At 57.9% G+C, this 15,981-nt stretch overlaps 1 protein-coding gene across 1 annotated transcript; it reads right to left on the reverse strand.

The window, feature by feature from the left end:
- Positions 1-2,292: 2,292 nt before the first annotated feature.
- Positions 2,293-5,265, reverse strand: LOC119248730 (leukocyte immunoglobulin-like receptor subfamily A member 6). Its single transcript, XM_037515605.2, has 7 exons — positions 5,232-5,265; positions 5,053-5,088; positions 4,588-4,875; positions 4,134-4,436; positions 3,681-3,977; positions 3,177-3,479; positions 2,293-2,465 (listed from the first exon to the last, which is right to left on the reverse strand). The coding sequence occupies exons 1-7, from the start codon at positions 5,263-5,265 to the stop codon at positions 2,293-2,295; spliced, it is 1,434 nt and encodes a 477-aa protein (XP_037371502.1).
- Positions 5,266-15,981: the final 10,716 nt, after the last annotated feature.

The following is a 15,981-nucleotide window of genomic DNA, read 5'->3' on the forward strand; positions in this document are numbered from 1 at the left end:
GGGGAGCACGAGAGTGTGGTGGAGACTGTGGTGCCTTGGAGGTGAGTGTGGGTCCCTAACACCCATTTCAGAGGGGTGAAGCTGTACCTCTACCCACACATGGAGCGGTAGACCAGTGTTACCCAATGACAAATCATGCAGTTATAACAACCATGCAATTGGTTTCCTCGGGTGAAATAATACCCAACGTGTGGCTGTGGCATCTTAACGATTCTGGGCCTGCTGTTCCTCTGTCTCTCAGCTTGCACCAATATTATTTCCAGTGAGTCAGGAGTCACCAAGTCACATTTCAATGGGAGTTTAAAGCGAGCTCTCCTGTCCCGTTCTTGACCTCAGTGCCTGGTGCTTATCCTCACCCCAGCCCCTCCAGCCGAGGTCATCAGTCATCTCACAGACAGGCTTGAAGGCCCCACTCACTCTGAAAATGATCCTCAAGTTCAAAGTCTTGGTGGACATCATGTGCCTGTTGAATTTCAGGTTCAGAACAGAAGCAGGAGGCTGCGGAGGCCTTTAACACGGACGCCTTGTCCAAGGAGAAGGGGATGCCCAGGTCAAGTCTCAGGATGAGGGTGAGTGGCTCTCACGTCCATGGCGTGCCCACGGCTCATTCTGCACAGTGGTGTCGGGGTGGGGTGTGTGTGGGGTGAGTGTGTGTCAGTGTGTGTGGGGGTGGTGTGTGAGTGTGTGTGTGTTTTTGGGTATGAGTGTGTGTGTGGCTGGGGGTGTCAGTGTGTGTGAGTGCATTTCTGTGAATGTGTCAGTGAGTGTGCGGGGTGGGGTGGGGTGGGTGTGTCAGAGTGTGTGAATGTATGTCCGTGAGTGTGTGTGTCAGTGAGTGTGTGGTGTGGGTGTGTCAGTGTGTGTGAGTGTGAGTTTGTGAGTCAGTGAGTATGCGTGTGGGCTTGCATGCCATCACAGGCAGGGTCTTGCAGGGAGTAGTGGGTGGAGGCGCGTCCCTCCCAGTGGGGACATAGGCAGAATCACATGACACAGGTGACAGCAGCTGTGCGAGGCCTGTGCAGAGTGAAACTGGGGGGAGCAGTGGGGTGAAGGCCTTCTCTGCCCAGGACGCCCAGGCCACCTTGAGAAGCGCGTGAAGACCTCAGAGGCTGCAGAGCGCCGCAGGGAAGCCAGAGTGGGGGGCCAGGTCCAGGGAAGCCTGATAACCACTGGGGTCCCCACCACAGGCGGCCCGGCCTCTGCAGAGGCTGACACGGAGCACCCGCGGCACTGAGAAGTGTTCAGAGGCTGGGGGGACAGGCATAGAGACGCCCTCTCGCAGCACAGTCCCCAAGACCATGCAGCAGCACGTGCACATGAGGGCGCCAAGGGGGTGCCCCGGCACCATCTGGGGCGCTCGGCGGCCAGAGGGGGGCACCTGTGTGCAATGAGCCAACACATTCCCCTGGCCGTGCCAGGGAGAGGAAATGCCAGCACGTGCGAGCTGGAGTCTGTGTCGTCCAAGCTCACGAGTGTTCAGGAAGGTAACACCAAACATCAAGCCCTTCGCGTCCGTAGGCCAGAGAGAGCTTTGACAGAAAGGGCCGTGGCCCCAGCTCATGCGTGGTGTCCACGTCTCACCAACACGCGAAAGAAACAAGGTCACCCCAATAGCAGATGCGCTTTAGTTTGAGCCTCCCTCCTCCCTTCCCTGAGGAGTGTTCTGTGGCAGCACCCCTGCTCTGGCGATCCCCCGTGGGCAACTTGATGTTGGCGTGAAGGCAGCGGAGGCACCACAGAGACTCGCACTCCTTCAAACCACCATGTCCACAAGGGCCTCCGGGGGTGTCTGCACAGAGCTGTCACCTCACACAAAAGGTCTGGGTCGCAACCCTGCAGGGACCCTGATAATAAAGGGAAGGTTGTGGGGCTCAGAGGGCGCGGGCACCCTCTGGATTTAGCTCCTCAGGATGCTCTTCGTGATGCCAGTTGGATGATGGGCTAAACCAGATCGCGTGGTTGAGCTGAGGAGCTGGAGACTCCGCTGCAGGCCTCACGGCATGTGGTGACTAGAGAGGGAGAAACTGAGTCCCAGGAAGGTGCACTGAGCCCGACTGTGTGTGGGGCGTGGCCCCAGCCTTCCGGGTGGGATGAGGCCGATTCACAGAACAGAACAGGAGGGGAGCCATGGAGCTGACGCGCGTGGTGGGGAGGGGAGTCCCGCGTTTAATGACAGGAGGGTCCAGACCTTCACCTGCTCACGGAAAGGACCCTCCACCTCCCAGGGACCCGCAGACAGTCCCCGCGCTGCCCAGACCAGCTTCTGGCCTCCGGGCACAGTCACCTCCAGGCTCATGGGCTCTGGCCGGGGCCTTGTCCCCTCCCGGGCCCCCCTCCTGCCCCGTCTCGGGCCCTCCTGTGGCTGTGAAGAGCCTCCAAGAGCAGGACCCCCAGGGCCAGCAGGAGGAAGGCGGCCACGCCCAGGCGGATGAGGTTCCCCAGCGTGTATTCCTGGGGGCGCGGGGCTGGGCCTGGGGGAGAGAACACGCAGGTCACACAGGGGACCAGGGCACCTCCCGTCAGGACACGGGGTGAACGTGGGGAGGGTCCTTCTCCATCCGACCAGCCCCTCCCTGCGGGGCTGCAGACTCCTCTGCCCTGGCAACCCTGGTCCGCGCGTCCTGGCCCTGACTCTCCCTCCCGGGCGGACACTCGCAGCCGCAGCCCCACGAGCAACGCGACTGTCCTGACCGGCGGGGACACGAGAGGGACATGAGGCTGCGTGTCTGCCGCCTCAGCGTCGGGTCTGTGTGGCCCGTCTACACGGGCCTCTGAGGGGTCCCAGTGACGGTCCCGAGGGAGACGGGACGGAGCCGATTCCTGGACAGAGGAGCCGAGAGGAGCCGGGACCAGACGGGCGAGGCTCAGGCTGCGGGACGGGCAGGTCCCTGGAAGGTCTTGGCAGCTCTTCACCAAGGAAAGAGCCACCTTTGTGAGATGTGGGGTGCAGGGGAGAGGGGGGCTGACTCTGGGGCTTCTGCCTTGAGAGAGACCAGGGGGACAGGACAGACGTGGAGAATCACCTGCTCCTCCTCTTCCCTCATCCCATATCTCCTCCCACCCTCGCCTGGGCTGCGCCCGCCTCTGTGGAGCCCCCGGGGCCTCAGTTATTACTGTCTCAGAGCCCCGAGGACAGGACCTGCGTGACCGGCAGAGAGGACAGGGAAGGGCCTCACCTGATGCCAGGAGCTCCAGGGGCTCACTGGGGTGTGACAGCAGGTAGGGGTCCCTGCCGAGGGAGCTGTAGCACCTGTAGGTGCCCCCGAGGGCTGAGGTGGCAGGACCCAGGGAGAATCCCGCCTGGAACTTCTGAGCTGTGCGCTCTGCGGTCAGACGCAGGGGGGGCTCAGCGGCCCCCTCCTTGGACAGAAGGAAAGTGTCCCTCGGGCCTCGGGACTGACACAGCAGGGTCACGTTCTCTCCGCGGGTCACGTTGGGGCCCGGGCTCACGGACAGGGAGGGGGTGTCAGGGAGCCATCCTAGAGAGAGGAGGGGAGAGGGCTGGCCCGCCGTGTTCTGGGGACCCTCATCTCTGTGTGTCTGAGTCTTGGGGTCTCCGCTCTCCCCACCTCTCCTGTCTCCCTCCCTGGGGACCCCATATCCCTCCTCCTGTCCCTCACCCGGGGTCCCCAGCAGGGTCTGTGCTGATGGTGGGTCCTGACCGGCCCCTGGCTCCTCACCTGCCACCAGGATGTCCAGGGGGTCGCTGGGGGCCGACCACTGGGCGGAGAGGCTGTGTCCCCCGTAGCATCTGTACCGGCCCCCGTGGAGGCGGCTCACCGGGCCCAGGGGGAAGTGGGCCTGAGACAGCCCAGCTGGGGACCCCCGGCCACGGCTTTGCTGGAGGTCACCGGCCCCCTCCCGGGCCAGAGCGAATCTGTTGTAGCCAACTTCAGAGCCACACTGGAGGGTCAGGGTCTGTCCATAGGCCACAACAGGGCCCTGCGGGGACAGGAGCATGGGCTTCCCGGACCGACCTGGGGAGACACCAGGGATGGCAGGGCCGGGTGCTCATCAACCCCTTCTCGTTCCTGACCCCAGTCACTGTCTCTCTCTCTGTGTCTGTATCCAGGAGTCCCCCGAGTTACCTCGCCCTGGGAGCAAAGTCCCTAGTGCCAGAATGGGACCCTCACCTGAGACCAGGAGCTCCAGGCGCTCACTGGGAAGTGACCACACCTGGGGGGTGTTGTTGAAATACCCATAGCACCTGAACAGCCACCTGTGACTAGCGGTCACAGGGCCCACAGGGAACAGGGCCTGGAACTGCCCACTGGGGAGTCGCTGTGAGTCCAGGGTCCAGGAGGAATTGTGTTCTCCTTCCTCAGTCAGACGGAACCTGTCAAATTCCTGGCCTGAGCCACACTGGAGGGTCATGTTCCCTCCTGAGACCACCACAGGGCTTGGCAGGGCTGAGAGGCTGGGTTTGGCGTAAGATCCTAGGAGAGGGGGAGGGAGACAGTGTGTTAAATGGGGACACTCCCACCACATCCCCCAGGGCGGCATCATGAGAGGGGAGACACCCCGAGAGCAGACCCCCTCCCTGAGGGCAGAGCCTGAGGCTGGACCCAGAGTGTGCTGGACCCTCACCTGTCACCACCACCAGCTCCAGGGGGTCACTATCCTGTGACCAGCCAGTGGGGCTGTGATAGAGACAGAAATATCTCCCTGCGTAGTCAGGTGTCATGTGTAGGATGGGGAACCGGGCTTTGTTCCCAGGTTCCAGTGATATCCGTCTGTCCCAGGAGCCTGAGCTTTCCTTTCTATACAGACGAAACTCCTTGGCCCCCAGTGCCCCCTCACACCAGATGGTCACAGGATCCCCCCAGGTGATCACAGAGCCTGGCTCAGCCCAGAGGGTGGGTTTGGGCAGGGCCCCTGGAAGGAATCAGAGGCTGGTCACAGGCAACCCCACCCCAGTTCCCAGCCCTCAGCCCAGCCCCTCCCAGATGTCCCCTCCATCACCCCAGACCTGCTGTCTCCACCCCGAGCTGCCCAGGGGTGGCCCCTCCCCAGTGAGGAGGCGGGACCCGGGACACCTGGGCACAGACTCACCTGCCTGCTCTGGGGTCCCGGGGCCCACACTCAGCCCTGGAAGAGAGGCCAGTGAGAGGCCTGCCCCAAGTCCTAACAGAGCCTCCTCCCGGAGCCTCCTGAGTCCTGGGTCCCCTGACAGACCAGGCCTGGCCGTGGGGTCCCTCCAGACCAGGGCTCCCCTCCCTCCTCACACTCACCCAGGCAGAGCAGGGCCGTGAGGCTGGGGGTCATGGCGTCCTCTCTGTGACCTGGCTGTGGGGATGGAGGGCCCAGGGTGCTGGCAGGATGGACAGACACACGGGTGGCGACATTGGTGGTTGTTCCTTCCTGTCATGGAGTTGTCACATCATCTCCCCACAGGAAGAGGAACTGTCCCCCAGGTGCCCAGCTCTGGTTTTATCTTTACTGAGGTGCCCCATGTGTGGAGGCAGACCTATGGCGTGTCCTCCCTCAGAGCCTCCTCCCAGGTCTCCTCGCTTTCAGCCTGTCCACCAGCACATCCTGTGGTCTTCACCCTGGACAGGGTCTCCAGGCCCTGGAGTTGGTCAGGGAGGTTCCCTGCTGCCAGTAGAGCTGAGGTCATGAGGCCCCCATTATCATCCTCCTGAGCATCAGTCCAAATCAGGTGATGACCAGCCCAGGTGGACACTCAGGGACACAGGGAAAGGCTGGGCCTCTCCTGCCTACGTGTGGCTTCTCTGTTCACAGCCCCTCACCACTTCTCTGTTTTTTCTTGCAGCAGCCTCCACCCCCACCACCCTGGGAACAAGCCTGTGAGTGACACCTGTTCCCTGGGGTGCCCCTGCCCTGGGCAGACCCCCTCCCTTCCTGGGACTTTGTCATAAAACTTATGGGACAGCCAGTGGGTTAGGACTTGAGTAGTCTAGGAAATTTAATCGTTAATTCATTGTTTGTCTACAACCCACTCACTGTGTGAACTGAGTAAATTCACGGTCCAATTATTTTCCCATTTGTCAATGTTATTTCATTGTTTATTTGCTAGACTGGAAGCTGATTTTTTTTCTTGAATCACCGTTAATTTTTTTACTGGCCTATGACCATGTTTGGGAATAGTCTGATGAAGAAAAACATCTGTAAGATTAATCCATACACAATAATTAATTCAAAGTGGATTAAGGATACAAGAAATGAAGCCATAAAACACTTAAAAGAAAACATGGGACACCCTCCAGGACAGCCCAGAGCCGGCCCTGGGGACACAGCACAGCAGCAAGGGAGGTGGAAGCAGATAAACCAGCGGGATGAAGTAAACTAAAAACTTTTTGAACCTAAAAGAACCGTAGGTCTGCCTAAAAATCACAGAAACAAAGAGGAGCCTGCAGACGGGTGGACGATAGTTCCCAGAGCATGTGTCAGGGGTTCATCCCAAATATACACCCCAATCAAAATGAGCAGATGCCTAGATAGACATTTGTCATTTATTTCTTTAATGTGAAGGATTTTTAATAGAGTTGGAGTGGAGAGAGAGAGAGAAAGAGATTTCAATAATGTTCAAAGATGATAATGGTTTTCTATTTATTGAGACTGAGGAAAAAAATGTGTGAGATAATATTCCCTTAGAAAAAGCCCACGAAGGGCCTCCCCTGGTGGTGCAGCGGTTGAGAGCTGGGCTGTGAAGCTGCCCGCAGCCTCTGCAGCGCCGATTCCTTCCCCTGCCGGAGAGGGTCCCACATGGTGCGACAGACCTCTCCTGCCGAACCCGCTGCTCCCCTCAGCAGTGTACTTCCTCAGTCTGCCTGTTCTGCTCCCCGCTCTGGCTCTGGTGAATTCCCTCACCCTCCAGTGCTTCTGACTGTACCCAGTGCTTGTATAAACAAACAAACAAACAAACAAACAAATCTTTAAAAAAAAAAAAAGCCCACTAAGATCTTCTCTGAAAGGATTTCAACCTAAAATGGAACAGAGGACGTGGAGAATCACCCAGTCGTCCTCAGAAAAGCTCGGGTGATGTCTGCGAGGGCCTGATTCAGAAGACAGAGACGCGCCCCTGACCCGGGATCCCCACCCAGGGCACGCCCCTCCCACGCCAGGGAACTGGCTCTTGGCATCCGGCTGGACCCTCCCGCCTCGCTCTCCCGTCCGTAAACGCCAGTGGCCTCTGTGGCCTGGGTGCTCCCGGGGAGGCACAGCAAATCCAGCGGAGGGGGAAGCCGGGGACTGAGCCCTCAGCCCACGCGCCCGGAGCCAAAGCCCGGGAGGAGGCCGCCGCGCGCCCCAGCTGCGCCCTCGGGAGAGGCGCCCCCGGCGTGGGCCCGGGCGGTGCAGACGCGCGCCTGGAACGGGGACACGGAGGTGGCGCGGGGTGAGACACTGCCGGACCCAGGGCGGACAACGCAGGTATTCGGCTCAAACGGGGGTCAACCTTCGGGGAGCGGGATGGGGGCTGCGGGTGAGTGAGGGGTCAGGCCTTTCCGCCATTAGCAGCGTGGCCGGCACCTGCGGGCTCGCGCGCACCTGTGATGATGGAGCCCTGGGCCCGGGTGCCTGGCGTGCCCGCACGTAATGGAGACTCCTGTGCCGGGGCCCAGGGCGCATGAGGGCGCGTCACCCTGAGGCGGGACCCCAGGACAGGGCAGAGAGCCGGAGGACACTGCGCGAGAGCTGGTCGGTCCCTGACTCAGCATTGAGGCTGTCACTAGGTACTGAACGCTCGAAATTCTTTTTCCTCTGCGAAAACTGACCATGAACCTACCCAGCCTGGGGTGGCTGCAAAACAGGGACCCCGGAGAAGGTCAGGGCCATGCAGGGCTGCCTGCTGGGTGTCCATGGGGCAGGTGCCTCTGCTCCCACCTTGAAGAGGCTTCCAGCGCCCCAAGGGTGCTGCCCCCAGAGCAGGGGCACCCAGGTTCATCATGTTTCATAAATGGTGGATAGTTTTGTCATTTTGAAAAGATTTATTTTTATTTGTTTATGCATTCAAGAATTGGGGTGTAGGCCAGAGGTGGGGGGGTGAGAGGATTCACCAGAGACAGAGTGGGGAGCACAACAGGCGGATCTACTGAAATCCACTGCTGAGGGGAGCGGCCGGGAGACAGGAGCGGTCTGCTGTGCATGTGGGTAGCTCCCTGGCCGGGTTTGAACTCATGCGACAGTGGCTGGCAATTGCTTGATAGTGCTGAGACGTTAAGCCCTGCACCACTAGGGAGGCTCCCAGGATTTTATCACTTTTTAAGGCTTACTAATATTCCATAATGCAGGTAATATATTGCATTATATAACATAGAGGTAATATGTGTACATCACACGCATGTCAGAATTGAGAGTCACATATGACAGTCGTCTAGCTATCTCTGCCTTATCTACATCAGTGCTGACATGGATACAAACACCTTTTTTGATCTGTTCATCTTCAGTGCACACTTATGGCTTCCATATTTTGATTACTTGTTACTATACCTTTTCATCTACTGTCATGGGGTGACGGCTATTCTCTTCCTAAATTCTCTGGATGTTCAGATTTTCAGGTTTTCTTCTGTGCCTAATAATTTCATTGAGACAACTTTTCCATCCAGTCTTGGCGTATACCATCTGTACTACCGCTTAAGCAACAATGTGCTCCTATATAAAGCCTGCGTTATCGCTGACATAAAAAATCCTCTGTCCTCACTTGTGGTCATTCTGCTCTCCCTGTCGGCTGTTTAGCAGTGCATTGCTTTGTTTTAAAATGCGTAGGGATATTGTTTTCCTAGTCTGCAGAACTGGGTGACTTCTAGCCCCCTAGGACATCCTGTTTGCTTATGAAGGTGCCCAGGCTAGGCCAGTGGGGCGTGGCCATGGGAGCTGCCCCCTGCCTTCTGAGGCCCTGCGTCTTGTCCCTAGAGGGTGCGGTCCAGTTCTTCCCAGACTAGTGGACGTTCAGCGTAGCGTACACACTGGGCTCTACTGGGCGCTCCTCTGGTGGGGGTGCTCTCTCCCGTCTGCAGCAGTTCACCTGGGTATAGATCACCTTTGGGTCACCCTCAGATGCAGCATCCTGCGGGGAGAGAGTGCAGCTCAGGTATGTGATTGGGGTGGGAAGAAGTCAGGGTCCCAGAAGCAGAAAGCACGGCCTGATGGCCCTTCTGTCTGTCCCACCCACTTGTCTGTCCTTGGTGTGCATGTCGTCATTCATGCATACCCGCTCCGAGAGCCCCAGCAAATGTAGATTCCTGGCAAATGTTCTTGGCCCACTGAATGAGCGAGTGAAATAAGGTGGGGAAGATGAGGGTCTTGGAGGGCATTCATTTTTTAATTCTTCATTTGATGCCATATACATAGATTATCTGTCCATCTATCTACCTATATCTACACACACATAAATATTACGGCGAGAGAGACAGGGCAGTGACAGAGTGATAGACAGACATGTGTGGAGACAGAGACACAGGGAGAGATAACAGCCCCAGGAACTCATGGTCGCTGGGCTGGGGACAGACCATTAACATGAAAACAAGGCAGCTTGGGATGTTGATAGTGTCAGGAAGAAAGTAAAATAATGATGTGATACCTACATCAAGAGCAGCAGGAGAATTAAGGGCTAATATACAATTGTTAGAAAGAGGAGAAAGGCTGAAAAGCAGTGACATGAGAGATATCTCCGGTCAGGGGGAGTGACGGATCAGCATCTTCAGCCAGGTGACTGTGGTGGGGCCTCCTGTGGCCTCTGGGATGTCCGGCAGCCTCCCTGACTGCTAGATGCCATCGGCAGCCCCCACCCTGCAGCTAAGACAAAGAAAAATGTCCCTGGATGCTGGTGTGGGGACAAGGAAAGTATGGGGGGAGGACGTCTGGATTTTGGGGACCTGAATATGAGGAAGAGAGTGCTCCATGGGGAGACTTAAGGGCTGGACTCTGACGCTGTAATGCCCTCTGGATGGATAGGCCGAGATGGTTCACGGGAAGCTGGGTGTATGAGGCTGGGGGCCAGGAAGAGCTTGGGATGGAAATAGTTGTGGAATCCCGAGCATAGCGATGGTTCTCCTGGAATTAGATACCTCTGACAACATCAAATAGCGTTTCAGGGTGAGGTTCACACAAAAGCTGGTGGGCTCCTGTGGGAGTCGGAGCAAACACCCACCATTCCACCCAAGGCACATTATTGTGCAGGTTCACTGCGTGACAAACCCACTTCACATCAACCCGCACACCCGAGATTAAGAGGAACCAGAGGAAAATTTTGGAAGGCAGGCTGGCCCGGCGCAGGCGCGGTCTAGCCCCTCGAGGCCTTTGTGTGAGCCGGAGAGGCCCTCTCTCAGGCCCTGGCGGTAGACCCCACGGTCTCTAGTGTGCAGTGCACACCCCGTGCAACTGTCCTGGCAGTCCTTCCACTGTGAGATGAGGCCACACCGGCAACGAGAAGGATCTGAGCCGTAAGGAGAAAGGAAACGGTGGCATTTACAGCAGCGCGGAAGGTGCTCCAGGGAACCTTGAGCAACAGAGCGCGGCAGGAAGCAGACGGCTGTTGGACGTTTATAGGGCAGACAAGCTGACAAAGCAAAACACTTATGAAAACCAGGGGACGATGACAAACGTGGCAAGACTTCTGAGGTTAAGGAGAGTGGGAGAGAGAGAGGGACCGAGGGGTATTGGGGACAGCGGGGCGGGGGAAGACCCCAGGTAAGAAGAACCCCTCCGGCAGGAGGGCCCCCATGCTAGGAAGAGAAGGGCTCTCAGCTGCCTGCAGCGACGCCCTCAAGGGGAAAGGCAAGGTCAGAGTCTGTGAGAGCCAGGTCCTGGAAGGGGGGAGAAGCACCCCAGGAGGCAGCTTCCGAAGGAGTCTATGGGCGCCCTGGGCGGGGCAGGGCTCACCCCACTGTCTGTCGGTTTTCTGTCCCCAGACTGGGCGTTGGCCAAGGCAGCATCTGGGGAACAAGGAGATGGTCTCAGACCACCCGCACCCCCTCCAGCCCTGGGAGGGGTGACTGAGGCCCTGTGAGGGGTAGGCAGGTGCCTGGGAGCCCACAGACCCCGAGTTTCAATCACTGCCTCTCCCCTAAGCCCAGACCCTTCCCAACGAGCCCTCCTCTCCCGCCTCCCACCCGGACCCCTCTCCCCAGTCACCCTGGATCTCCTCCTGGACTGGAGCCCGGGCCCTGGGGCTGAAGGGAGGAAACAGGACGTTAGGTGTGGCGAGGGGTGCCGGGGACCAGCCTCCGGTAAAACGTCGTGTTAGGGGTTCTTGAAAGGATGAGACGGCGTCGGCGAAAACGAAAGAACTGAAACTTAAGGGCTGAGGGGGAGGGAAATGAGGAGACACCGACACTTGGTGAGGTGTTAGTATTTTTTGTCGAGAGACTCAGTAGGTCTTTATTTATTTATTATTAGTAATAATAATAACAAAATACATTATTATGTGTAAAGCATAAACAATTAGTATATTATGTTTTCCATAGACTACTGGCCCCTACAGGTCTTAGCTAGACGGCAGCTTTTAAGGTTAACAGATAATAAACCAAACCTAACATTAAAGGTACTTATTTTTTTATTTAGACAATTATTTAAAACAGTGAATAACCGCCAGTGCATTCCTATCAGCTAAAGCCTAAGCATCAAAGGACTATTTTATTTACATGACCTTCAGCCGGAGACCAGCTGCTGTTTAGCTATCAGAACTTTTTTGTACCTAGAAACTTCTTAACTCAAATAGCTTTATATTAAAAACTTTCCCAAGAAACTTCAAGAGAAAACAAAATAGAAGGACCTACTATGATTATTGTATTGTAATGCTTGTCAGGCATGTTTAATAAGTTGTCTTCCATTGTCAAGTAGGCCAAATCGTTTAATAATTAGTTTTTAATTTTTTATGTCGTTTATTTGCAATATGCTGATGCATATAATATAATGCCTAATGTACTTTTTTGGAAAATTTTTTTTTTATTTATGACCAAGAACAAAAAGTGAAGGAATGTTAGATCTTCAACCTCACGGTATGAGGCACAAGGAATCTTCAGCCCCACAGTGTGAGGCACAAGGAATTTTTAGCCCCACAGTGTGAGGCCCTTTGGCTTTGGCCCCACGGTGTGAGGCCCTTTGGGCTTTGCTGCTTGCCAGTGTCTTATCTGGCCGGGGCATTAAGGCCTCCTGCAGAGGGGGCTGCAGCCAGGTCGCAGGTTGTGGGGTGTTGGGGAGAAATACCTTTTCTTCCGGGCTCTGGCCTCAGCTACAGGACCTGAAGCTCCTGAATGAAGTGAGAAAGCAGCTGTGAACCCCCAGATCCGGAACCCCCAGAGGTTGCCCGGAGGTCTCTCCTCCCCACCGCTCCTCCCCTCCTCATCACTTGGCCCCCACACTGCCCCTGGTGCAAGATGGTAGGGCACCCCCTCCTGGCACCGCCCTGGCCCCTTGTGGGCCAGGCGCACCCGGCTGGACACACAGCACCCCATCGACCGCAGGGGCCTGGGCTGCCAGTCTCTGTCCCAGGAAGAACGTGAAGGGAAGTTAGTATGAAAAGAACTTCCAGGGATTTTTGGTTGTCCCATTTGGACAATTTGAACTTTTTCCCATCTTTTTGGTGCCAGATTGGACTGGCACTCTAAGAAGCCACTTGGTACGTCTGTCTTCAGAGTAAGGTCCCAGCTCCCGGGGCACCAGTGCCCATCCCCCACTCACCTGACCTGCTGCCTTTGCTCAGGCGCTGGCTCCTGAGGAGGAGGAGGAGCAGCAGCAGCAGCAGCAGCAGGACCGAGACCACCGAGACCCCGATCAAAACATTCAGGTACTGCTTCAGATCCTGGGAACCTGTGAGGTCATGAGGTCATCCTTGAATTGAGCACCTACTGTGTGCAGGCGCCTCTCTCCTCCATGCCCTGCCCACAGACCAGGCCTGAGCTCAGAGAGGTTAATCACCTGCCCCAGGTCACCAGCCAGCACGGGGTAGGGCTGGGACTGGACCCAGGTCTGGGGCCCCTGAGCTCTCTAATACTGGCCCAGGGGACACTGCTCTGGGCTCTGGGGTCCTAACCTGGTGGACGGCCTGTCCCCCAGCCCCTGTGCCCGCTCTCTCCATTAGCCAGACCTGATGCACCTCCTCTCCATCTTGTCGCTCACAGCCCCTCAGAGATGCCAGGGGACGGAGGACAGCAGGTCTGCATGGGGTGGGCTATGACCTCCCAGACTCCATGTCCAGCCAAAACCCCTTCTCCTCTGCAGATCCCACAGCACACAGGGCCATCGGACATTTCGTGTGCGTGTCCGTATCCCAAGCAGAGGGCCTCGGGGCAAACCATCAAGAGAGACCACAGGGACTCTCCACAGACAAGGAGCTGGGCCCAGAGGGACAGGGCATGCCCAGGCCTGGCCGGGAGCCGCAGGGATGACATGCACCCTGCAGTCTGACCCCTGCCCCAGCTTCTTTTAGTGACTTTGACCTTTTTCCTTTGATAGGACAGACTGCGCACGCGGGCTGCAGGGAAGGCCACACATCACGTGTCCCTGCTCAGTTCACCCCGACAGCTTCCCCTGAGTCAGACCTGAGGGCTGGGCAGGTTTTCCTCTGTGACAAGGGGTGACACGGAGGCCAGACCCCAGGGCAACTTCCAGCATCTCCATCAGGGAGCCCGGAAATACCCGGTGGACCCCAGCCCCACATCAGAGAGCAAGGCTGGGCAGCGTCCTCCCTGCTAAGGCCCTTGACCTTCCCCAGGCCTCTCTCTCCCACTGAGTAGACCCCAGTGACTCACAAGCTATCAGGTTGGGTCCAGGGGTTGGGCCTCTGGGCTCCCCAGAAGATCCTGGGAAAAGACAAGAAGATGGAGGGGCTGGAGCTTCCCCAAATTCCAGAATCTGTTCACTCTCTTGTTTCTACCCTGTGATCCCCAAGTCCCCCTCCGACACTGAGGCAACTCCTGGTGATGGATGATCAAAGGGAGAAGTGGGTGTACCCACTTCTCTGAGAGGTGAGCCAGTCAAGGTGACCCTCCTTGGAACCCCCTCATTCATATCCAAGAACGGGGTCACCTGGACAAGATCCTGAGCTGATCAGGGGACACAGAAGGAACAGAGCTGGGAACCCTCACCTGAGACCAGAAGCTCCAGGGGCTCACTGGAGGGTGACCATAGATGGGGGGTGTTGTTGAAATATCCATAGCACCTGAACAGCCACCTGTGATTGGGGGTCATGGGGCCCACGGGGAACACGGCCTGGAACTGCCCATCAGGGAGTCGCTGTGAGTCCAGGGTCCAAGAGGAATTGTGTTCTTCCTCAGTCAGACGGAACCTGTCAAACCCCTGCCCTGAGCCACACTGGAGGGTCACGTTCCCTCCTGAAGTCACCACGGGGCTTAGCAGGGCTGAGAGGCTGGGTTTGTAGTAAGATCCTAGCAGAGGCAGAGACAATGTGTTAAACAGGGACACTCCTACCACATCCCCCAGGACTGGGCTGTGAGAGTTGCTGTCCCCACCTGACTCCTGTTCTTACCGTCTGCATGCACCTGCCCCAGGACCACATCCTAGACAGACTCACACTTGTGCCAGCAGACCACGCAGCACCCCCCAGGCCCTGGGTTAATCACACCTGAAGTCCCTCCTGCCCAGGGAGGGAGACACAGGCCCAGATTCTGAGGACCGGACCCGCCATTCCTTGGATCACAGGCCCCTGCCCTGCTGCCGACGCCTCAGATACTCCCTGCCCCATCTCCAGTAAACCACTCTGTTCTCGAGGGGTGCTCTGCGGGCCCCACTCCAGGTTGTGGCTAGGGGCGCCTCCCCAGGAGGGAGCTCCTGTCCCGTGGTCACGCCTGCCCACGGCCGAGCCTCCGTCTCCCAGCCCAGGAGCGGCCGCAGCTGACTCACGAGGAGATGCGTCCTCTGCAGAAACGGCGTCGTGCACCTGAGCAGCGCCAGTGTCCCTGCAAGGCTCGTCTGTGCCCCCCTCAAGGACTCGGGAAGGGCCTTATCCACACTCATGCCCCGAACAGCCCCAGAGCTTGGGTCCTGCCGCTCTGCCCGTGCAGTGACCGCTCTGGGTCGGGCCCCTCAGCCCCGCAGCCGTCCAGGCTCAGGGAGGGGGCCGTGGCGGCCAAGGCTGCTGCTGTCCCCAGATTCCAGGCTGCTCAGGGGAGCTTGGAGAGTCTCCTTAGGAGGAGGCTCTGGTCACAGGGAGTTTCCCCAGGCATGGGTTCTGTGGCAGCAAGAACCTGACGTTAGGGAGATTCTCTCTTTCCCAAGCTCCCTGAGCAGCTGCTGTTTCTGTTTTAGGGAGTCAGCAGCCACTGTGTTGTGGGACATTGGGTGGGTGGGTGGAGAGGGAGCCATGCCTCAGCCTGGATCACAGCGCCCAGTGCCCATGCAGATGAGGCTGTGGGGACGCTGCTGATACTGACAATCAGAGGCACCTGGAACCCCGAGCCTCTCAGAGCCGTGGGGAGAAACCCACCTCCCCTCGCACAGGCTCCTGCAGGAGGGGCCAGGGTGCCTGGGTTCCTCTCACAGGGACGCCTCAGCCCTCAGGAACCCACATCGAAGCCACCCCCACAGCAGAGCCCACTCAGCTGCAGCTCTGGCCACCTCTGCGCTGGCCCAGCAGGGAGTGGCAGGGGGTGTGGGGGCTCCTCCAGGGACCTAACCCTGGGATCCAGGAATCCTGTGATCCTGTGCTAGGAGAGGCCCTGTGGGGCCTGCACCTCCTCCTGCCATCTGGTCTCCTCACAGGTTGGAAGCCGCAGCGGATATTGAGGATTCTGTGCCTCCAAGGTCCCGGACTAGAGCAGCGACTGCAAGTGGTTCAGGCACACCAGTGGGTCTCCACGGCATCCCCTGAAGCTCCCACTCTGGCTGCAGATGCCAGTGGTGTGGGGTCTCCAGAGAAACTGGACATAGAACTGCTCAGGCCCAAGCTTAGGGCAGAAACGGCCCCAGGAGGCCGTGGGTCTTACCACCAGGGAAGAAGGCTGAGCTGTTACATGACGGCTGCAGCCCCCGGAGGCCAGAGAGCCTGTGCTCAGGGGTCTG

The sequence above is a fragment of the Talpa occidentalis genome, unplaced genomic scaffold (genome assembly GCF_014898055.3).
Source record: "Talpa occidentalis isolate TD23 unplaced genomic scaffold, MPIMG_talOcc4v2.1 talOcc4.17, whole genome shotgun sequence".
Lineage (NCBI taxonomy): Eukaryota > Metazoa > Chordata > Mammalia > Eulipotyphla > Talpidae > Talpa > Talpa occidentalis.

What these genes read in the sequence shown, in the direction of transcription:
- LOC119248730 (XM_037515605.2), bottom strand. Translation starts at nt 5,265, where the DNA reads ATGACCCCCAGCCTCACGGCCCTGCTCTGCCTGG. An exon ending in CGGGACCCCAGAGCAGGCAG is followed by an intron (nt 4,876 to 5,052) that starts GTGAGTCTGTGC and finishes GATTCCTTCCAG; the next exon opens with GGGCCCTGCCCAAACCCACC. An exon ending in CCTGGACATCCTGGTGGCAG is followed by an intron (nt 3,480 to 3,680) that starts GTGAGGAGCCAG and finishes TCCTCTCTCTAG; the next exon opens with GATGGCTCCCTGACACCCCC.